This window comes from Rhinopithecus roxellana, chromosome 8 (genome assembly GCF_007565055.1).
Source record: "Rhinopithecus roxellana isolate Shanxi Qingling chromosome 8, ASM756505v1, whole genome shotgun sequence".
Taxonomy (NCBI): domain Eukaryota; kingdom Metazoa; phylum Chordata; class Mammalia; order Primates; family Cercopithecidae; genus Rhinopithecus; species Rhinopithecus roxellana.
In genome coordinates, this window is record NC_044556.1 from 61,120,297 (window position 1) to 61,144,364 (window position 24,068).

The 24,068-nt window shown below is 35.5% G+C and overlaps 1 protein-coding gene across 2 annotated transcripts in view; it reads right to left on the reverse strand.

Annotated features, from left to right (window-relative positions):
* CFH (complement factor H) overlaps window positions 1-13,527 on the reverse strand; it is a 133,408-nt gene extending 119,881 nt beyond the window's left edge. For both annotated transcript variants that reach the window (XM_030936121.1, XM_010365680.2), the window contains exon 1: window positions 13,106-13,527. In XM_030936121.1, the coding sequence (XP_030791981.1) occupies window positions 13,106-13,163 (58 nt within the window). In that variant the 5' untranslated portion in view covers window positions 13,164-13,527. The remainder of the gene's footprint in view (window positions 1-13,105) is intronic.
* Between the last annotated feature and the right edge of the window lie 10,541 nt (window positions 13,528-24,068).

Sequence of the window (24,068 nt, forward strand, 5' to 3'; positions counted from 1 at the left end):
TATGTTACAATAGAAGAGCTGAGTAGCGAGACATTATGACACATGAAGTCTAAATTATTTATTGCCTGGCTATTTCACAAAAAGTTTGAGTGCCTTGAGATGCATTATTTCAGATTAATCTTATCGCTTAGGACACCTTCACAACAAAACCAGGTGGCCAGCCATGGTGGCTCACACCTGTAATCCCAACATTTTGGGAGGCTGAGGTGGGAGAATCACTTGAGCCGAGGAGTTTGAGACAAGCCTGAGCAATATAGCAAGATCCCATCTCTACGAAAAATTAAAGGAACAAATTAGTTAGGCATGGTGGCACACACTTGTTGTCCCAGCTATGTGACAGGCTGGGACAGGAGGGTCTCTTGAGCTCAGGAGTTTAAGGATGCAGTGAGCTATGATCATGTCACTGCACTCTAGCCTGAGAGACAACCTTGTCACAAAAGGGGAAATAAAAACAGGAAAACATATGTTTTGAAATAAATGCTTTCATAGAGGCATTTAGAAAGTTGACAAGACTGTAAAGAATTGCCATATCAAATCTTCATATAATCAGAACCCAGAGAGGAAAACAAGGAGCCAAATTTTTTCTGCAATGAGGGCATTCACCGTTTGGGGAAGATAAGAGCTTGCTTTTTGATAGCCTTGTTAGGCTAAAGCAACACAATTCAAAGTTAGAAATCTAAATGAATTCACCCACAGGATAAAGGAAAACTGGAAGTAAACCACACTCTTCTTACAGGAACCCGGCTTTGAATTGCTTAGAGGACCAAGGAATTTCAAAACACAAATTTGTCTTAAGGTAGTCTTACACTGAAAGTTCTCCTAGCCACCCAGAAAAGATAAGTTGCAACTTTAATATGAGGAAGATTTTTTTCTTAAGTACCAAATTATTATTACAAATGTCAAAGACATTATAGAGGAAAAAGCACCTTGCTACTGTAAACTTCATAAGAAACAAAATAGATATTTGATATTGGAATAAATGTATATGGACTATAATCAACAATACTAATTCTGTTGTTTAAATGTAAGAGAAAAGATTGACTAATGATATATGAGGAAAGAAATTATAACAAAGTAGTACCAGATTTTAAAAAGAACCAAATATAATTTCTAAAAATGAAAAAAACCCGTTTTAATCATCAATGGACAGCTTAATAGCAGATAACACAGTTGTAAAAAGAATTCATGGACAGGAGGGCAGGTCGAAAGAAATAACACAGGATGCAACATGGAGACACAAATATGTGGAAAATACACAAGATGAGCTAAGAGTCAATGAAGATAGAAAAGCCAGAGCAATGTTGGAAGAGAATTTTAAAAAATGAATGGAACATAGCAATTAATAAATTCAAGAATTAAAAAATTCCAAGCAGTAAAAAAATGCACCTATATGCATCATAAGAAATATTTAGAAAACCAAAGAGAAAATATCTTAACCTTGTTAGAGAAAAATATTTGTTTAAAAGCAGTAATAGTAGATGTACAAGGACTTCTCAATAGCAACAGCAGAAGCCAGAAGATATAAATGACTTCCATTTGCAGGAAGAAATAGCTATCTATATAGAATTCTATGCACAGAAATAATTTTTCAAGAATAAAGTTTTTGATTCATAGCATTTATTTTATTTTATTTTTTTGACAAGCTCTCTATTGCTCATGCTGGAGTGGAGTGGCGTCATCTTAGCTCACTGCGGCACTGACCTCTTGGGCTCAAGTGGTCCCTGCCTCAGCCCCCCAAGGAGCTGTGACTACAGTCACAAACCACCTCTTCCAGCCAATTTTTGTATTTTTTGCAGAGACGAGGTTTTGCCATTTTGCCCAGGCAGTTCTCAAACTCCTGGGCTCAAGCAATCCACCCACCTTGGCCTCCCAAAATGCTGGGATTACAGAAGTGAGCCTGGGTTGATTAATAAAATTTGAGATAATTTGCCAACATAAATACACACTAAGGAGAGAAAAAAAGATATATTTCAGAAAACTGAAACCGATCCTAAATATAAAGTCTTAGGATGAAAGAAGAAATGAAAAACAAAGAAAATGGTAAATGTTCAAGTAAATATAAATGAATACTAACTATAAAACAATAAAAATATTGCTTTATATGGTTTTAAATACAAACATGTATGTGTACACACCCATATACATAAAACACATGACAATAGTGTGTAAAGTGTGAGAAGAATAAATGAAATTAATGTCTTTTAAGTTCTTCACAGTATCCAGAAAAACAGAAAGGTATTAATGAGCTGTGATAATTTTCTTAATAAGTCATCTTGGTTAAGTCAGCATCCCCAGTTATTCAGTCAAACTAATCTAAATGTTGGTGGGAAAATATGTTGCCAGATATACTCCCAATCAGTTGACTTTAAACAAGTTGATCAGTCTAGGTAATCTAGATAGGCCAGATCAAATCATTTGAAAGGTGTGAAACACAGGGCTAAGGCTCCTTCGAAAAAGAGAGGGAATTCTGTGGAAAGCAGCTTCCTTTCCTGTGAGTTCGAGCCTGTCTGTAATCTTCTTTCTGACTACCTGCCCTGTGGATTTCAGAGTTGCTTATCTCATGCTCACAATTCCATGAGGCAATTTATTTTTAAAAAAAAAAACTCTTTTTAAGTAGCTAGATAGGTAGATTGGTATGTCAATCGATTAACTGACTGATAGATAGGTAATCTTCTACTTCTACTTAAGCTTCCTGAGTTGAACCCTGAGTGATAAATTAGTATTGGACTTTGGTAAGTTAAGAAGCCATATGCTATGCTCTGAATACATGCAATCTCCTCACAACCTCCAATTTATATGTTTAAACCTAATTACCAATGTGATAGTATTAGGAGGTGAGGACATTGGGAAATGATTAGGTCGTGAAAGTGGAGCTGTCATGATTTGGGATGTGTGACCTTACAGAAGAGGCACCACAGAGCTGCCTTGTCCCTTTCATCATTGGAGGACACAGTCAAAAGGCACACTATCTATGAACCAGAAAGTAGACCCTCACCAAACACTGAATCTGTTGGTACTATCTTGCTCTTAGACTTTCTAGCATTCAGAAGTGTAAGAAAAAAACTTCTGTTGTTTATAAGCTATGCAGTTAATAATATTTTGTTGTAGCAGCCCAAAGAGACAAGTTTTAGAAGTGCCCATTAACATGGTGGAACATATCCATGTGAAAACATTTTGCAATATTTCATAAGAAAGTAAGCTCCGGGCCGGGCGTGGTGCCTCAAGCCTGTAATCCCAGCACTTTGGGAGGCCGAGACAGGCGGATCACGAGGTCAGGAGATCGAGACCATCCTGGCTAACACGGTGAAACCCCGTCTCTACTAAAAATACAAAAAACTAGCCGGGCGAGGTGGCGGCGCCCGTAGTCCCAGCTACTCGGGAGGCTGAGGCAGGATAATGGCGTGAACCCGGGAGGCGGAGCTTGCAGTGAGCTGAGACCCTGCCACTGCACTCCAGCCTGGGCGGCAGAGCGAGACTCCGTCTCAAAAAAAAAAAAAAAAAAAAAAAAAAAAAAAAAAAAAAAAAAAAAAAAAAAAAGAAAGTAAGCTCCATATAAAACTATATTTTACAAAATAAAACAAATGCTTGTGAAAGTTGTCATGGGCACTAATTTTCCCTTGAACATTTTGCAAATTTCTGATACATTTGTATTAGTGAACTTGTGTAATATGTGATTCCACATTGCGCTGTTTCGATGTTTATAATAATTTAAGTAAACATATTCTATTCCACTAGATGGTGCTAATACTCTATCATAACAACACAATTCCCGGCCCCTTCCGCACAAAAGGAAAACGGTTTAATTACAAGCTGATACATGTGCTTTTCACTTTCAAAATACAGATCCACTTGATGATGTTCAGGTTACTGGGAAAAAATAAGTAAGTTAAGTAATCCGTCCACGCAAAAATAGTTTAGCCCGCTCACTTCCCGGTGAGAAGTAAATGCTTTCCCTTCTGGTTGTTATATTTCCAGATGATATATTTGCGCCCCTCATTCTTGATTTACAAATATAGTTAATTGCTTTTAACAACCAGATGTAGAAAACAAGGATACATCTCTTCCACAAAATCTTCCTGCCAGCTTTTCACAATATTTACTCTGTGAATATGTATGCTATATACAAAGAATTCTCACATTGATTATCTTTTTACTTCAAATAGTACTTAAAATTCTGGTGCTTTTCCCATCAATGTTAAATGGCATCTTTTGATTCTGCTTGTAAGAAAAAGATATGATCTCCCCTGTTCTATTTTCCTATGTTCCTACTACCATCTTCAAAATCTTAGTTCAGATCATCATCTGTCACCTTGGTCATGAAACTGCCTGCTAACCAGCCTCCAGTCCTCTACTCTCCTGTTATTGCAGTCTATTCACAGAGTGACAAGTGATTTTTGCAAATCTGGTCATGTCATTCCTGTGATTAAAATTCTTCCATGACTTCCCTTTTTACTCATCCGTCATTGCTAACTCCTTCCCTTGGTTTGGGACCCCCTTGTCTGGCTCTTGCCACTTTCTCGGATCTCATCATGTTAAATCTTGCAGGTATTCACCATGCAAAACCATGCTGATTTATTTGTTTATATTTTGTTGAGCATTTCAAGCTCGTTTTTTCTCTTAGATCCTTTGCACAGGTTATTTCCTCCTCTTAGAATAATTTTATGACAGATTTCTGATGACTGGCTTTGTCTCATCTTTCAGGCCTCTACTCAAATGTTCTGTCCTCAAAGTGATCCACTCATTCTAGTCCCCAGGACCAGCCCATCTAATATCTCTACATATTACCATCCACATCTCTATTTTCTCTTAGGCCTTACTTTACCTCCTTCACAACATTGTTCACAATGCTATAACTATTTTTGTTGACTAGGTTTTCTATCTATCCCCTTACATCAAAATGTAAGCTCCCATCAATTGAAGAACAATGTTTTTCATAGTTAGTGGAAGAATTTTCATCAATGTCTAGGTCTTCTCACTACAAATACACTTTCCTGCCTGTTTTTGTTCTAACCATTATTATATTCAGTACTACTGAGGTAGGAGATGGGACTTGGACACTGGACCAAATTGAGGATTGTCCAGAACAGGTCTGGGTGGAAACTCCTCCCTGTAAGACACACACACCAGTGTGCTATGCCAGTTTACCATTACCATAGCAACACCCAGAAGTTACGAGCCCTTTCCACAGCAATGACCCAACAACCGGAAGTTACCATCCTCATCCTGGCAATTTCAGCATTAGCTACCTCTTAATTTTCATATAATTAAAAATGCATATAAATATGAGTGCAGAACTGCCTCTGAGCGGCTACTGTGGGCACACTGACTACGGGTAGCCCTGCCCAGCAAGGAGCGGTACCTCTGCTGCTGCTATATACATTATCACTTCAACAAAAAGTGCAGTTTAACACCACTGGCTCACCCTTGAATTCTTTACTGGACAAAACCAAGAAACTTCCCAGGCAAGACCCAATTTGGGGGCTTGCTGTTCTATATCATTATCAACTCATGCCATAGCCAAAAATACCAAAAATATTTAAGGTAATGATTCACTGCACTGAGTTCTAATAATAATTACATATATCTTGTAACATGACTTTTATTTGCCTGAATTGACTAACAATCGAATGTTCAAGCTCAGTTAAACCCTCTTCTCAAAGACTTCCAATTAGACAACCAACAGTTATTTTGGCCCAAGTAGTCAAACTCTCAGCATATATGAACAACAACCACATTTGCTTGCCTTAAATTGGCAATTCTTGAAGGAAATAGGGCACACACTTATTAAATAGGAAGCATACAAATTCAAAGGCACAGAAACATTTTTTGAGATGTGATTTATCTTAAAACTTTTTTTAAAATAGCCATCTCATTTTTCTCATTCTAGATTAATGAGTAGACTAGGTCATCATGTCTAAGTATTTGAGTATTCATTGTTTAAATGAATACTTCATCTTACGTTTACAGTCATTTAATTGCCAGTTAATTTTGTTTACAAAACACCACATTGTTGAGGCTTTAATTCATTTGGCTTTATTTTACAATTTAAAATTATTTTTAGTCTAGATGCAGTGAGTCATGTTTATAATCCCACCACTTTGGCATGCCAAGTTCAAGAGGATCAATAGACCCCGGGAGTTTAAGACCAGCCTGGGCAACACGGTAAAACCCTGTCTCTACAAAGAATTTTAAAAATCACCTGAGCAAGGTAGCTATAATCCCTGCTACTTGGGATGCTTAGGTGGGAGGACTGCTTGAGTCCAGGAGGTTGAGGCTGCAGTGAGCCATGACTGCACTACTACACTGCAGCCTGGGTGACAAAGTGACTCCCTGTCTCAAAAAAAAAAAAAAATAAGAATAATACTAAACAAAATATATATTTTTTAAGCCCACGTATTAGGAGTGTGAATATGTTTAGCTACTGGAAAAGAGTAAGAATCTTTTTATTATAATTTGAGGAAAATAGTTATATAATTTTGGTCCAAGCTAAAAATCAATGTTATTTAATATTTTTAACAATCTTAATTTACCTAATTTTTTCACTTTCAAATTTTAAGGGGGCATTATTGACATACAAACATAGAACTAATTACTTATTTTCAATGTCAATATGTCTTTTAACTGTTATTTGAAAAGTGTTTCTATTCAAACAAAATAAATCATGATAAAATTATATATTTGCAAAAACCTTAATCAAATTTGTGCCAGATTGTTTTGGTAGACTAAAATTGATCTCTTTGTTCAATTATTCTGTTTTTCTAAAATTATTTTGTAGGTTAAAAAAAACAGGACCTATTACTTCTTTTTTTTTTTTTTTTTTTTTTTTTTTTTTTTTTTTTTTTTTTTTTTTTTTTGAGACGGAGTCTCGCTCTGTCGCCCAGGCTGGAGTGCAGTGGCCGGATCTCAGCTCACTGCCAGCTCCGCCTCCCGGGTTTACGCCATTCTCCTGCCTCAGCCTCCCGAGTAGCTGGGATTACAGGCGCCCGCCACCTCGCCCGGCTAGTTTTTTTGTATTTTTTTAGTAGAGACGGGGTTTCACCGTGTTCGCCAGGATGGTCTCGATCTCCTGACCTCGTGATCCGCCTGTCTCGGCCTCCCAAAGTGCTGGGATTACAGGCTTGAGCCACCGGACCTATTACTTCTTAAATAGCCTACTTCTAAACTTAGTAGATATCAAAATATACTATAAAGCAAAACTACAACATCAATTTGGAAAAAAATAAAGCAAATGAACAAAACAGAAATAGCAAAAATAGGTGTTTTGCATTAAATTTCTTTCTTATCTTCTCACTGATCTATATTAATACTATTTATTCAATCATCCTTGGTATACACAGGGTATATATATTTCAGGACTCCCACATATGCCAAAATCTGCACGTATTTAAATTCTACACTTGACTCTGTGGAAACTGCATGTATGAAAAGTCAGTTTTTCCTATGCATAAGTTTTTTATCGCAGCAATGCTATCTGTTTTACCTTGGTTTAGTTAAAACAAATTCACATAGTAAGCAGATCCCTGAAGTTCAAGCCCATATTGGTCAAGGGTCAATTCTATATGCATATATATATATATATATATATATATATATATATATATGATATGATCTAATTAGCTTTTCAAAATAAGAAATATTCAAATTATTTTATAAATAATAAATATAAATAATAATAAATATAAATGAGAGTAACTAAAGATCATTTCAGAAGTAACATATATACCTTTGTAAAGAGAGTAAAGAATTGTTTAAAGAAATAAACTCCGGTGGCTCAAGCCTGTAATCCCAGCACTTTGGGAGGCCGAGACGGGCGGATCATGAGGTCAGGAGATCGAGACCATCCTGGCTAACACGGTGAAACCCCGTCTCTACTAAAAAATACAAAAAACTAGCCGGGCGACGAGGCGGGCGCCTGTAGTCCCAGCTACTCTGGAGGCTGAGACAGGAGAATGGCGTGAACCCGGGAGGCGGAGCTTGCAGTGAGCTGAGAGCTGGCCACTGTACTCCAGCCTGGGCAGCAGAGCAAGACTCCGTCTCAAAAAAAAAAAAAAAAAAAAGAAATAAACTCTAGATAAAGTGGAATAGGGATTATGTCACACTTAATAGGCATTTGAGAAAGCAAAAGAAAAAAGAAAAGATAAAAATGTAGCTAGGTGTGGGAGGTTGAGGCAGGAGGATTGCTTGAGCCCAGGTGTTGGAAGCTGCAGTGAACTATGATCACAGCACTGCACTCCAGCGTGGGCACTCCAGCGTGGGCACTCCAGCCTTAGGCAACAAAGCGAGACCCTGTCTCAAAAAAACCAACCAACCAACCAACCAAACAAACAAAAACCTTAACAGTGAAAAGAGCAAGAAGAAAATTCCAGAATCATAAAAAGCCGATGGGAGAATAGCCGTTGGTCATATGAAGTTGGATAGAATAACAAGTTTGTCATAATTAGAGATAAAACAAGATACTATTAAAATATGGGTTGAAATTCCAGAACTTTCTTGAAATGTGTAGTATTTAGTTAGCTAATTTATAATGCCAGTTACTGTTCCAGTCACAAAAAAGGAACTCAGCCACAAAGAGACAGTACAATTAGGACCTTGAAAATAGAGAAAAAAAAAAAAAAAAAACACACAACACACATTGTACCAAGTATTACTAAGTAGTACTTGAGGAAGTTAAAGTGATGGAAAAACGAGCGAAAGAACAGATGAGTAACAATGAAACAATCTGGAAGCTTTTCCATTATATCTGTAGATTATGGACAGCCTGTGGAAAAAGAATAGTAGACAGTAGTGACTAGAAAATATAAGAGAAGATGAGGTTATAACTGTTTACTGCACTTAAAGCTCTGTTGCAAGAACCCAGAAAACTCTAACATTTGTGATTCCATTGTACATCTGACCTATGTGTCCTAAGCTTAAATTTATGTCACAGTTCAGGAATTTCTGAAAGAATATTTCTTTTTTCTTTTCTTTTCTTTTTTTTTTTTTTTTTTTTTTTTGAGATGGGGTCTCCCTCTGTCACCCAAGCTGAAGTGCAATGGCATGATCTCAGTTCACTGCAACCTCCGCCCCCCGAGTTCAAGCAATTATCCTGCCTCAGCCTCCACAGTAGCTAAGATTACAGGTGCACACCACCATGCCCAGCTAATATTGGTATTTTTAGTAGAGATGGGGTTTCACCTTGTTGGTCAGGCTGGTCTCAAACTCCTGACATCGTGATCCACCCACCTTGGCCTCCCAAAGTGTTGGGATTACAGGTGTGAACCACCGCACCTGGCCTGAAAGAAGATTTCTATAATCACTTTTCCATCTATTACATTTCCAGTTAACAAGGTTTATGAAAAACTTGGCTAAGTTAAAATGTCAGAAGAAATAAAAGTGTTCTGTCAAATGTTTTTTCTTTCCTTTTTATTGTTTCATTTTTTGATGTTCAGTTACTTTATTTCCTCTGAGCTATCTTTTTATGACTCCTTATAATTTTAAGCTAAAATGCAAAACTTTTTTTGTCAATTACATCATCCCCTTTCCACGTACTATGGTTTTGTGAGGAAATGGGTAAAGTACACATTAGTTAACTGAGCACAGGATAGATTAGGTGGCATAATCTCGAAGGCCTAGGCAGGTGGGGGGTGGTGTGTGGGGGAGGAGGAGGAGGCATAACTGGGGAGAATGAAAAGTGGCAAAAGACTGCAGAATAAACAACGAAGGATTAAACAAATAAAAGTGGGTCAATGTAGACTGGCTCAGATCTTAGAAACTAAAGGCCACACATGAAGAATATTTACCGATCTGCTTTTGCACTTAAATTTGGGAACTTACTTCTACCTAAGAATAATTTTAGTTAGCAATACTTAGATATTTCATTTTTAGTTTAAATTATATGTAGGCAAAAGAGTAGCATATGCATTCCCAGGATATGCCTAAATTTAAAATAAGCAAAGCTTGCCTTGGCAGACGTCTCAGGCTCGTGCCATTTCTGTGGGCATTTTCTCTACCCCTTCTCTTATAGCACTCACTATAACACTTCAACCAGCAGATCTGTCCTACCTGGGAATACCTCATCTTCCAGAATCACTTTGTCCTATCCTTACCCTCATCAACATCCATTTCTACCCTCCCCCACCCACTGAAATTGTTCCAGGGAAGTTGTCAGATGATAATAATTCAAAGTAAATAATGAATAATGCTAAATTTAACTATCCTAAAACACATATTCAGTGTATTTGTCATTCCATATAAATGACAAACTGGTTGAATTTATAGTAATACTAATATCAACATGTAAAGTATTTTAGGAGGAGATGAGATGTTGAAGCCAATTGGGCCATTGCAAAACTTTAAATCACACCATATAGGTAACTACCCACACTACTATCTCTGAAAATGTGGAGGTTTTGGGGAAGCAAGGGGGAATTCTTATTTATCACACTGAAATTCAAACATACAATTTGGAATTTTAAACCATTATTCTCCTTTTTCTGATTGTAATGGAATCCATCAATCTTTGATCTATAATGTCTTCTAGGACCTGAAATAATATTTTTGCACTGTAAAATCTCCAGGATTAAAAAGCATGTCTGCCAAACAACGCAGCCAGTATTTACTTGGACGTGTTTCAGGAGAGTTTTAATTTATTCACTTTAATCATCTTGGAATTTCTGGGCTGCGGCCTAATTTCATATAGTACACAATTGTTAGATCCTAAATCTAAAAAATCTGCTTGATTATAATATATTCAAAAGCTTGGTCATAATATATTTCGAAAAGGTGAAATTAGGTGGTATGATGAAGAAACTGTTATTTTAAACTTTCCTGTAAATCTGACCCAATTCTTAGTAGCCTGCAGTGACTCCCTGAGCCACAGACTGTTACAACAAGGAAGCAATTAGCGTTCCTACATAATTGGGAATGTTACTGTAGACGACGTATTGCATTAAAAAGGTACTATGTAATACCCAATATATTAAAAAAAGAAAACAAATAGAAAGCTGAAATCATAAATTATTCCTGTTGGCTAAAATTCTTTCTTAGTAATGAATAGTGTTTGTTTTTTAAGAAAATTCACTCTTAACAGAGCAGAAGCAATGCTAAAATGTTATGCAGTTGAGTAAAGCAGATTGTGATAGCATTCAAACTATCTTTTCTCAATTTGGTGTTCAGTATTCAATGTGGAAAATATAAACAGAAGCAAATATTGAAGTATATGTGAGTATTTTTCATGATCAAGGCTACTCTGTTAAGTAAAAATTTGTTAGATATGGTAGATTAACAGAATTGATTGACATCTCAAACTAGTTTAGTTTCAGAGAGTATTTGGGAAACAAGGAATAAAATGGGAGTTTGACATTCACTTAAAATTCATGTAGTTTTTCTCTGTTGGCTTTTTACATGTACTTTTATGAAAATTATGAGACTGACCTAAGCATTGCTTTAAATACTAAAGTTGTGCTTTATCTTTTAGGTCATTTTCACCGTAACATATATAGTGCTGATGTTCAATTCACCAGTAGAAACTGATATCACATTTAAACACACATTGATGAAAAATAAAATTCAAGTGAAAGAAGTCAGCAATAATCAATTATGTAAATAAGATGCTTAAATCACTATTGTTTAATTATCACATATACTTTGATGTACTCTATTTTAATATTTCAAATTCAACTTTTAAAAAAGTTTTACTGTTTATTAAACTTGCTATTGATTCTTGATTTTAAAGATTAGAAATAAAACAAATCTCCCTCATATGACAAGTGATATCTATGTAAAACCTGAGCAAACAGTATGTAAGTATGAAATATTAGAAACATTCCCATAAATTTAGTAAGAAAAGACAAATATTTGCACAAAGAAACAGAAAAAGATGTCTGTTATGATTGGTAATATGAACATTGTTCTGGAACTGTTTGTAAATATAAAAATGTTTCATTTTAAAATACTAATGATAATATTTATATGTACAAGGAAATAATTGTCTTCTTCATTTAAAAAGTGGCTACTTATAAAGTTTATAAGCCAAATAACAAGCAATAATGTTAGAAAATATAGCTGAAAAAAGTTCAGCCTTTCAAAAGGTATTAAACATATTTGAATATTTTTTAGATTACTGAAATATGTAACTATAAATACATATGTGCCTTTATTTTCTAGATTGGAAGACTCAAACAGAGATTTTGTGTTATTTGCTAATATTCTTCAGTTCCTAGAGGCTATGTAACGGTCACTCAATCAAAATTTCTTTACTAAGTGAAAATATTTTGGAAATTATGAATAATATACAATTCATTTAGTTTAAAAATGTTGATCAAATATCTATCACATAACTGGTTACCTATCATAGCCTAGGAAAGCAAACCTCCTCCAAGAACAAGCTTTTTAATCTACCAAGAAGCAGTGATATAATTAAATTTTATTATGAATTCAGAAATTGTCTTACTGGAGGTCAGAAAAAAACTCCTACACTCATATTCACTACTCCAAAAGACTGCTCTTCAAGACTATATGTTATATACAACTACAGGAAAAAAATCCCTATTGAACAACTTAATTGTTACGAATATTATATATTCTATTGTGTTTCAAATTTGTATAATATTTTTATTCTGATAATACAAGTAATGCTTGTCTACAAGAATTCTAAGGTCATAACAATATCAGTTGTAAATGATAAATGAATTTTTCTTTAGGAAGAGTTAAAATCATATTTGAAATAAATCTAATCATGATTTGATAGCTTTTATTGACTGTATATTCACATCTTTCTTAATGCTTTCACATGATACATTTTGGTTATACTTCTAAGCAAAAAAAGTAAGTTACATTTTATGATAATTACAATGGAAATGATTATTCCAGATTATAGTTTTTCAGAAACGATTATTAAAATATTTTATTCTATTTTATATTAAATACAATTATGATGAATATTTAGACATACCACTCAAATAAGGTACTTTTAGTTTTTTAACTCAAAATGTCAAAAGTCACTCAATTGTCAAGCTACAAAATACTTAAGCACATTTTCTAAATCAAATTTTTATTACTACTGTGAAAAGCATCATTAGTAAATGTTTCATAACAGTTTTAGGAAAAGAGACTCTTTTAATCTTACCTTCTGCTACGCAAATAGCCCATAACATTAGGCAAATAATCTTTGCTAGAAGTTTCATTTTTTGAATCTTTTATGAGGACATTTACCAGCTAACTCTGTTCACAATGTCCAGTTCTCCTCTTCCAAGAATTGTGATTAATGCAGGAAAGAACTTGCTGCAAAAGGAAGTTGAAACTAGATGCTCCTCCTATCAGGAACTTTTGCAAAGTAAATAAAAAATCAACCACACGCCACAAGCCCAGCAATGCCAGAGATTGAATCTGATTCTCGCTGCACTCCCACTGAACGTCAATGTTGTGACCTGCTCTTGGACTTTTTCTTATTAAGCTAGGTAAATTCTCCATTGGAAAATGTTCATGTCCTTGGTATGTGCAAAGCAGCAGCTGGCGATACCATCTGGATTTCATAAATCCTTCAATTATTCAAACTCTATTAGGATCTATTGTGTATAAACCTCAGAACAGGAAATAAGAGAAACTTTAAAAGAAATCACATACAAAACTTTGGTTTAGGCAATGTTTTCACAATCAGCACCCAGACAATGTGTGGAAACTTTGCCAAGAATGCAGTGCTGGATGAATTTAGGGGCCTGCTTTTCTAGCAATTCATAAAATTAGTTTTCTAAATACTTTTTATATATACATTTTTGAAGCAACTGGCTTACTCTCATTTGACATAAATAGGTTTAATAATCCCAAAATCAACAAATTAAAATGCTGATTTTTGAAACTTCGTTTTGTGTAATATGTATAAGGAAAACATAAACAAATCGTATGCTGAATATTGAGAAGATAAAGATATCTATGAAACCACCACCAAGGTCAAAACACTGAACATTATTACCTCCCAGAAAACCCCAGTACTCCTTTTCAGTCAATACTCCTCTCAACCCTCTCCCACATCCCCCACAAACAGAGACCACGATTGTGATCTGCAAGAACATGGAATATATTTGTCTGGCTTTTGTACTTTGTATAATGAAAAAGAAGCAATTTACTCTTACGTTTAGAGTTTTTCACCAAGAATTATGTTTGGACCATTCAAACACATCGTGAGATGTAGTTATAGATAGTTCATTCTTATTGTGATTTCATATTTCATTTTTGAATAGTTCACATTTTATTTATCTGTGTGCCTGTTTGTGAGCATTTGAGCAGATTTTAGTTTGGAGCTGATATGAATAGTGCTTCTATGAGCCTTATGTTAAGTGGTTTTTGGTAAACACAATCCACATTTCTGGTAAGTGCATACTTGGGAGTGAAACATTGGGACATAACTTATGTTTAGGTGTAATGGATAAAATTAGACAATTTTCCAAATGGATTATAACACTTGGACATCACTTCACATTTCTATCAGCAGTGTCCAAGTTGCTCCACACCCTCAGAGATACTTGATAATTTTAATCTTTGTAGTTTTAGCTTTTCTGGTAACACAAAGCAATAATTCTCTGTGGTTATAATATGAATTTTCCTGATGACTAATTGAAATGTAAGAGATCCCTGATTCCCCTTGAAGGATGTGCAACAGCCGTGCGGCTTGCCAGTTAGGTCGCCCTACAGCTCAAACCCCTTACGGGAGGGGGAGCACACAGATGGACAGGTGCAGGAACCGGGGTGAGGCTTTGGGGCTCTGGCCTCACAGCAGCATCTAGGGGTGGGTGTCTGCGATTTCCGAAGCCCAAGTGGGCATATGTTACAGTGTGCTCCTTTAGCTTTACCATCTGTAAATGGTTTATGTGTTAATCAACTCAACAGACCCTCTTCCTTATCTCATGGGCAGTGGGACAGTGAAATAGCCTTCTGTATCCCGAGCTCTTGCCCAGTGTCCCAAAAGAATCGGATCACACGGGGGCTCGAGGGACAAGAGCAACGTTTTATTGAGTGGTGGAGGTGGCTGTCAGCGAGATGGAGTGGGAAGGTGACATTCGCCCAGAGTCAGGCCTCCCAGTGGCCGAACTATTCTCCACCGTCCCCGGCCAAATTCCCCTCGGAGTCCAGACGTCCCTCTTCTCTTCCTCTGCTGCATCGTTCTGCCATCGGAGGCCTGTTTGTCACCTTGTCTCCTTATCTCCTCACTTGCAGGTCTCTTCTGGAGCTTGGAGTTTGGGATTTATATGGGGGTAGGACAGCGGGGCATAGCGGACCAAAAGGCAACTTTTTGGGTGTGAAAACTGAAATGCCTGTCCTCATTTAGGGCCACAGAGCTTCAGGCTTGAGTCTGGGGCCTTTGCTTGGTGACCACCCTCTTGTACCCAGTATTTCCCTGTCTTCTGTCCTTAACATCATGAAGTTGAGAAACTTTCCTGTGGTAATTGGTCATTTAGATATCCTCTTTGGTGAAGGTTCTATTCAAATCCTTTGGATATTTTTTTTCTTATTGAGTTGTCTTCGACTTATTGCATTGTAGGAATTGTTATATTTATATATTCTAGATATGAAAATATTCTTATAATACGTATTACAAATGCCTTCTTCCAGTCTGTGGGTTTTCTTTCCATTCAGTGTTACATGGCTTTTATAATAATAAGCAGAATTCCTTAATTTTAAAATAGAGCAAATTTTCAATTTTTTTTCGATGGCTAGTGCATTATGTCTTATTTAATGAAATCTTGCCTAGTCCTAGAACGTAATACTTTTCTTCTAAAATAATTATTTTATCTTTCACATTTAAGACCTTTACAACAGCTGTAATTGTCTTTTGGGAATAGCATAATAAAAAGCTCCAGATGCATTTTTAAAATAGAGATATCCAATTGTTATAGTATTATTTAATGAAAGTATCAGTCTTTCCTCTGTACTGGCATGCTTTCACCTTTGTCATAAGTCAGGTACTGGATATATGTGGGTCTATATCACCAAGCTCTTCTTACTGTAATAGTCTATTTTTAAAACTTTTCTAAAGTGTAAATTTCTGGGAACTTTGGCTTTCTAGTTTTTTTTTTTTTTTGAGATGGAGTCTCGCTCTGTCGCCCAGGCTGGAGTGCAGTGGCCGGATCTCAGCTCACTGCAAGCTCCGCCTCCTGGGTTCACGCCATTCTCCTGCCTCAGCCTCCCGAGTAGCTGGGACTACAGGCGCCCGCCAGGTCGCCCGGCTAGTTTTTTTTTTTTTTTTTGTATTTTTAGTAGAGACGGGGTTTCACCATGTTAGCCAGGATGGTCTTGATCTCCTGACCTCGTGATCCGCCCGTCTCGGCCTCCCAAAGTGCTGGGATTACAGGCTTGAGCCACCGCGCCCGGCTCTAGTTATCTTTTAAATTGATTTCTTATTTAATTTCATACTCTAAATAATTATACTGTTTTAAAATTTAATGGGTCTTTCTTTACAGCCCATTATAGTCAAAATTCTACCTACGTCAGCAAGTCAAGTTTGTATTTTGTTAAAATCTTTTGTATTTTTACTATGTTTTTGTCTGGTTATTCTATCAGATATTGAATGGGTATATTACATTTCCCATTATAAATGTGGATTTGTATAGTTCCCTGTTTAATGCTGTCAATCTTTATATATTTTAGGGCTATGATGATGTTTGCATACGTATTTAGAATTGTGATATCCTCCTCTTGGTCATTTTCTCACATTAAATGGCCCACCCTAACTTTAATTTTGCTTCCAGTGTGAATTTTACATTTTATTTTATTTTTATTTTCATTTGTGTAATAAAAATATAAGGATTGAAGAGTTAGACTTAGTCATTTGTTCTGAGAAAAATAAGAAATAAAATAACATAGAAATGTAAATAATCAAGCAAATACAAATTCTGAACTATCATTCTGAAGTTTAACTGGTAACACATATGCTGACATAATAGATCATTTAAACTTCTTCTTTATTCCTTCCTTAGCTTTATCTGTTTGAGTATGAATCCAAATATTTCACCTGGGCTTAAATTTCCAATAGCGGTTTCTATTCTAATAACAATATTATCACTTGGAGAGTATTCCAGAAATTTATCAAGATTAATATTATTGAGTGTTAATTATATACCAGGCACAGATCTAAGCACATTTATTCAATACTTAACGCAACACAATGAAATGGGAGACTATTACTCTTTCAAAGGTATAGATGACTGAACTGAGCCACAGAACATTTAGCAACTCCCTTAAGGTCACAAGACATTGCTAGAACCAGGTATCAAATCCAGTGGTCTGTGTTTAAAATATGTGTTTAAAAATATGGTAAAATATTTACATATGTACTCTAGTGCATGCTTCACATTATTTATTTTACAATTATAAATTATATACTGCAAAAGTATTGAATGTACACACACACACACACACACACACACACACACATATATATATATATATATATAAGTTTGTGGATAATTTAAAGTACATGCAGGAATGATTTTACTATGGAATCTTCACCTAAGTTGCAATTGTTGAATGTAAAATGCCACTCTACTATTCAAGTAAAAATAATCCTCTTGAATTAATTTCAACAAATATCTTTCAGATGTATTATTTTTACTATTTTTTCTTTATTCTACCTTTTTGCACAGACTGATGGTTAAGACATCAATTGAGTGGTTTTGTTTCCTTTTATTCATCAATATTTTTCAAAACTGCAAAAGTCTATTACAAAGAGATTTAGAAGAACATAAGAAAATTAGCAACATATTATTCCTTAAACTCATAAAATTATTATATAGTATTAGATTACCATTAGAAAGAACAGATAGTAAATAGTTAACTCTTAATACTAAGATTAAACCTGAAATGGATCCAATTTATTTTTAATATTCATGTTGGCTCATTCTCAGCAAATACGTACTATGTATACATAGGACATTAAAAATTTAGAAGGGTAAGGATATACATTTGTATTAGAGAAAAATCCATATTTAAAAAATTAGAAATAGTTAATATCTATGCTAAGTAACAAATGACTGTTATGATTGAAATTTTCGAAGGACGTTTACAGGAAAGAGAAATTACTGAAAGCTGGTTTTGATCAGTGATGATTTTAAGAACACTCTGAGACTGTGAAGAATAGGAAAGCGTAGGGACTAACCTAGAATTAATGAGAAGACTCACACTGGATCAGTGGTTTTGCACAAGGAAATTGTGGAAGAAGTAAAAGGAGTTTTAAATGAGGAATGGTTTGAATTCCAGATCAAAAACTTGTGAACTATTTTACAGACAATAAAGAATCTTTGATAGATCTAACTGAGGAAGAAATGTAGGTAATGCATTATTTAAGTAATGGTGCTTTGGCAGTTGTATTAAAATAGATGGAAGAAAAAGGAATCAGAGAAATGGATATAAACTAAATAAATTACTGAATGAATTCATAATACAACAATTATGTAGCATCTCAATGTAAAGAAAAAGTGTAAAAACTAATATTTATAACAGAGCTTGATTTTTCGATGCAACTAATGAAGTTGAAGTTTCAGGGCTCCTAATTTGAACAGACACCATCAAGGACCTGAGCTGACCCTTAGTAACGTTTCTGCATGCTCATCTATTTTGTAAACAATTGAAGAGAATTAATATCTTAATTGCAAGAGAATGAACGGCTGTCTCTCTTATTCTATACTGATTTCCCCTTCACTGCATTTCCACTAAGTCAGTTGATATTACAGTTTCAGGCATTTGAAGGATGCCACAAAAAGACACTTAGAATGCTATTAATTTGAGATTTATGTCGTATATTTTACAGTCACAATTAAATATAATTCGATAACTGATGGTCCTCCAAGTGTAAGAATGGCTTCCAGGAATACTCCAACCACCCCTGTGCCAAATCAATTGGCATCATAACACAAAAATTAAGTGTCTGAAGACAGCACATATCAATATGCCCAACACCAGAAGTCTATGTGTAGTGAAGGAGAAACAAGATTAAAAAGTATAGAGACTACGATCGATCAGTTGTGTAAAATTTTAAGTGGATGATTCCTCATTGATTCTTCTCCTGGTAAAAAATGAAAACTTGCTCAAGCCATTCACAATATATGGACATCAATAACAATACTATAAAACTTATAACACACCTTTAAAATGAAGACATTGAGGTCAAACTAGTTTTCAAAGTTTCAATTCGAATAGCATTTAATATTAATCATATCATTAGAACTCTTTTACTGTCCTGAAACCTTGCAGCTTATTAGGTCAGGGAAATCTGACAAGATTTTTTCCAAAATTTGATGACAATTTTAAAAATGTTTAGACATAAGTGGTGAACTTGAAATGGCTTCAAATATTTCCTTATAACAAGAAACAAATTTAAATCAAACATACCAAAAGAAAGACTGAATTATTTTTTCTATTTTATCTGCATTGAAAACATTATAAAATTTTGTCATATGAAGAAAAAGTCAAAAAAGTATTCAATTCAAAGTATCAAAGACTTTATCATACAATGAATATGCATATTATATTATGTGTTTCTATGATATTTTATTGTGATTTTAATTTTCATTTTCCTAATAGTTATTGATATTGAGCATTTTTTCATTAACCTGCTAGTTATTTGTAGGTTTTCTTTTGAGAAATGTCTACTCAGGTCCTTTGCCCAATTTTTAAATTATGTTATTTGTTTTCTTGCTATTGAGTTGTTTAGAGTTCTTTATATGTTTTGGACATTAACCCCTTATCAAGTGTATGGTTTACATATGTTTTCTCCCATTCCATAGGCTTTCTCTTCATTCCATTATTTGTTTCCGTAGCTGTACAGAAGCTCTTTGGTTTGAAGAAATCCCATTTGTCTATTTTCGCTTTTGTTGCTTGTGCTTTCAGAGTTACTGAAAAAAAAGATCATTGCAATATTGTGGAGCTTTTAACTCATTTCTTCTAGTAGTTTTATGGTTTCTTATTTGTCTTTAATCTATTTTGAGTTGATTTTTGTATCTATTGTAAGATAAAGTTCCAGTTTAATCCTTCTGAATATAGATATTGAATTTCCCCAATACAATTTGTTTAAGAGTCTGTCCTTTCTTCATTGTGTGTTCTTGGCACCTTTATTGAAAATCAATTGGCCATAAATTCATGGGTTTATTTCTGGACTTTCTATCTTGTTTTGTTGATAAATATGTTTGTTTTTTTGCCAGCACCATGCTGTTTTGATTACAATAGTTTTATAATAAATTTTGAACTCAAGGAGTATGATGTCTTCAGCTTCATTTTCTCTATTCAAAATTGTTTCGATTATTTGGGTTTTGTGGTTTCCATATGAATTACTATGGGCTTGTCATGTATGGTACTTATTGTGTTGAGGTACATTTCTTCTATACTTAATCAGTTGGAATTTTTATCATGAAAGGATATTGAATTTTGTCAAATGCTTTTTCTGTATTTATTGAGATGATCATCTGACTTTCGTCCTTCATTTTGTTATATTGGTATATCATATATACTGATTTGCATATATTGCACCATCCTTGCATCCCAGAGATAAATCCCACTTGATAATGGTGGATGACTCTTTCAATGTGTTGTTGAATTCAGTTTCCTAATATATTGTTGAGGCTTTTTGTATCTATGTGATCAGAGATACTGGCCTGTAATTTTCATTTCTTGTAGCATCTTTGACTGGTTTTAGTATCAAAATAATATTGACTTCACAGAATGAATTTAGAAGTACTTCTTCCACTTCAATTATTTTAAAAAGTTTGAGAAATATATTAGTTCTTCATAAAAGTTTGGTAGAATTTAGCTGAAAGACCATCCAGTTTTTGGCTTTTCTTTCACAGGAAACTTTTTATTATTGATTCAATCATTGGACTTGTTATTGATCTATTCGGATTTTCTATTATTTAATGATTCAGCCTTGATAGGTTGCATATGTCTAGGTTGTATGTGGATGTGTCTTGATATATTGTATGTGTATGTATGTAGAAATTTATACATTTCTTCTAGGTTAACCAAATTATTGGTGTATGATTGTTCATAGTTGTCTCATGATTTTTTATTTCTGCGGTATCAATTTTTTTGCCTCCTCTTTCATTTCTGATTTTATTTATTTCACTCTCCTTTTTTTTTTTTTTTTTTTTTTTTTTTTTTTTTTTTTTTTTTGAGACGGAGTCTCGCTCTATCTCCCGGGCTGGAGTGCAGTGGCCGGATCTCAGCTCACTGCAAGCTCCGCCTCCCGGGTTTACGCCATTCTCCTGCCTCAGCCTCCCGGGTAGCTGGGACTACAGGCGCCCGCCACCTCGCCCGGCTAGTTTTTTGTATTTTTTAGTAGAGACGGGGTTTCACCGTGTTAGCCAGGATGGTCTCGATCTCCTGACCTCGTGATCCGCCCGTCTCGGCCTCCCAAAGTGCTGGGATTACAGGCTTGAGCCACCGCGCCCGGCCCACTCTCCTTTTTTTAATGTAGCTAAATATTATTATCTTTTTAAAAAATCAACTTTTTTTCATTGATTTTTTCCTATTGTCTATTTTGTTTTTTCTGCTCTGTTCTTTGTTATTTCCTTCCTTTTGCTAGGTTTGAACTTTGTTCTTCTCTCAGTTCCTTGACTTTTACATAGTTCATTTGAGTTTTTTTTTATTATTATGGATATTTGTTGTCATGTATTTTCTATGAAGAACTTTCCACTTAGAACTTTTTTTGCTGCATCGCATGAGTTTTGCAATGTAGTTTTTTTGTTTTTATCTTGTATTTTTTATTTTCCTTTTGATTTATTCTTTGACACATTGTTGAAGAGTATGGTGATTAATTCCCACATATTTGTAAATTTTTCATGATTTCCCTTGTTATTGATTTTTAGTTTCATGTTACTGTGATTGGAAAGGATTGTTATGATTTCAATTCCCTTAAAATCCCTGAGAGATTTTATGGCCTAACATGCAATCTATCTTGGAGGATGTTCCTTGTGTGTTTGAAAAGAATGTGCATTCTGTTGCTGTTGGTTGGAATGTTTGGTATATATCTGTTGGGTCTATTTGGTCTAAAGTATAATTCAAGTCCATTTGATTTTTTATTGCTTTTCTGTCTAGATGATTTGTTCATTTTTGAAAATGGGATTTTGAAGTCCTTTGCTATGTTTGTGTTTCGGTCTATCTTTCCCTTCAGATTGCTTAACCATTCTCCCGTTTGACCCAACAATACTAACTGGTGGCATTTGTGACTGCAGCATTTACCCCAAGTTGACTTTGCATTGAAATATCTTGGTTTTATTATTATTTTTACTTTGCTCTGGTATATCAACTTTGGAAACAAAAGACATCATTCTATTTATAGCATTCTGCTTTTAGTAGTGGTATTTTCATTTACAAAATATGGTGATTCTTGATCACTGACAATGTCAAATCCTAGAAAACGTAGCATTCCTACCTGTGACGTTAACATAGTTCTTGAATAGATGTTGGCTGAAGATTCATTTGATGAATCTGATTGTTCTCAAATAGATGATTCTTTTCATTTATGTCCCTGTGAAGAGACCACCAAACAGGCTTTGTGTGAGCAACAAGGCTGTTTATTTCACCTGGGCGCAGGCGGGCTGAGTCCGAAAAGAGAGTCAGCAAAGGGAGATAGGGGTGGGGCCGTTTTACAGGATTTGGGTAGGTAAAGGAAAATTATAGTCAAAGAGGGTTGTTCTCTGGCAGGCAGGAGTGGCTGTCACAAGGTGCTCAGTGGGGGAGCCTTTGAGCCAGGATGAGCCAGGAGAAGGAATTTCACAAGGTAATGTCATCAGTTAAGGCAGGAACAGGTCATTTTCACTTCTTTTGTCATTCTTGAGTTACTTCAGGCCATCTGGATGTATACTTACAGGTCACAGGGGATGTGATGGCTTAGCTTGGGATCAGAGGCTTGACATTCCTGTCTTCTATTGATAAGAAAAATAAAACGAAATAGTGGTAAAGTGTTGGGGCGTTGAAAATTTTCAGGGATGGTATGGAGAGATAATGGGCAATGTTTCTCAGGGCTGCTTCAAGCAGGATTAGGGGTGGCGTGGGAAACTACAGTGGAAGAGATTAAGCTAAAAGAAGATTTTGTGGTAAGGGGTGATATTGTGGGGTTGTTAGAAGAAACATTTGTCGTGTAGAATTATTGGTGATAGCCCGGATACTGTTTCGTATGAATTGAAAAACTAAACGGAATAAGAGAAGGAGAAAACGGGTATTAAAGAACTAAGAATTGGGAGGATCCAGGACATCCAATTAGAGAGTGTCCAAGGGAGTTCAATGTAATTACTTGTTTGGTTGGTGAGTTTTGAGGCTCTATTCTTGGCAGAGTCCATTTTTTAAGTTGGAGGCTGAGCTGGATGAGGTGTGTTTTTAAAAGACCATTAGTCCATTCTACCTTTCCTGAAGATATAGGGCGGGGGAGTGGAGAATGAGGAAGAATTGAGACCTAGCTCGGCCTGGTGAGAAGCAACCTGGGGAGAAAGGGTGAGGTCAGATGGGTCTGCAGAAAAGGAAGATTCAAAAGACTCAGTGACACTTGGGGTTGGAACTGAAGGGACAGGCGGAAGGGAAAGAAGCAAGATCTGGGACTAGTTGCATTGAGAACAGAGACTAGGAAGGGACCAACGTGTAAAAGGATGCCTGGACGTCCAGCACCTCAGACCATTTGCTCATTTTATGACAAGAATTATTTAGATCTTGTAAGATGGAAAAATCAAAAGTGTCATTTTCTGGCTATTTGGAACCACTGTCGAGTTTGTATTGCGGTCAAGCGGTGTTGCAGAAGAAAATAAGATGCTTAGATTTTAGGTCAGGCAAGAGTTGAAGAGGTTTTAAGTCATTGAGAACACAGGCTAAGGGAGAAGAAGGAGGACTGGAAGGTGGAAGGTTCCCCATAGTGAAGAAGGCAACTCCAGAGACATGGAGAGAAGGGGTGGGAGGTGCTTGCCCCCCAGGAAAGTGGAGGAGTAGAGACACGGACAGAAGGGATGGGGGTGCTTGCCCCCTAGGAAAGTGGAGAAGGAGTTGGGATGAACAGCCCTGGGCTGCAATGTGGGTGAGCAGCCAAATCAGGCATCCCTGCAACTGACTTGCCACTAATG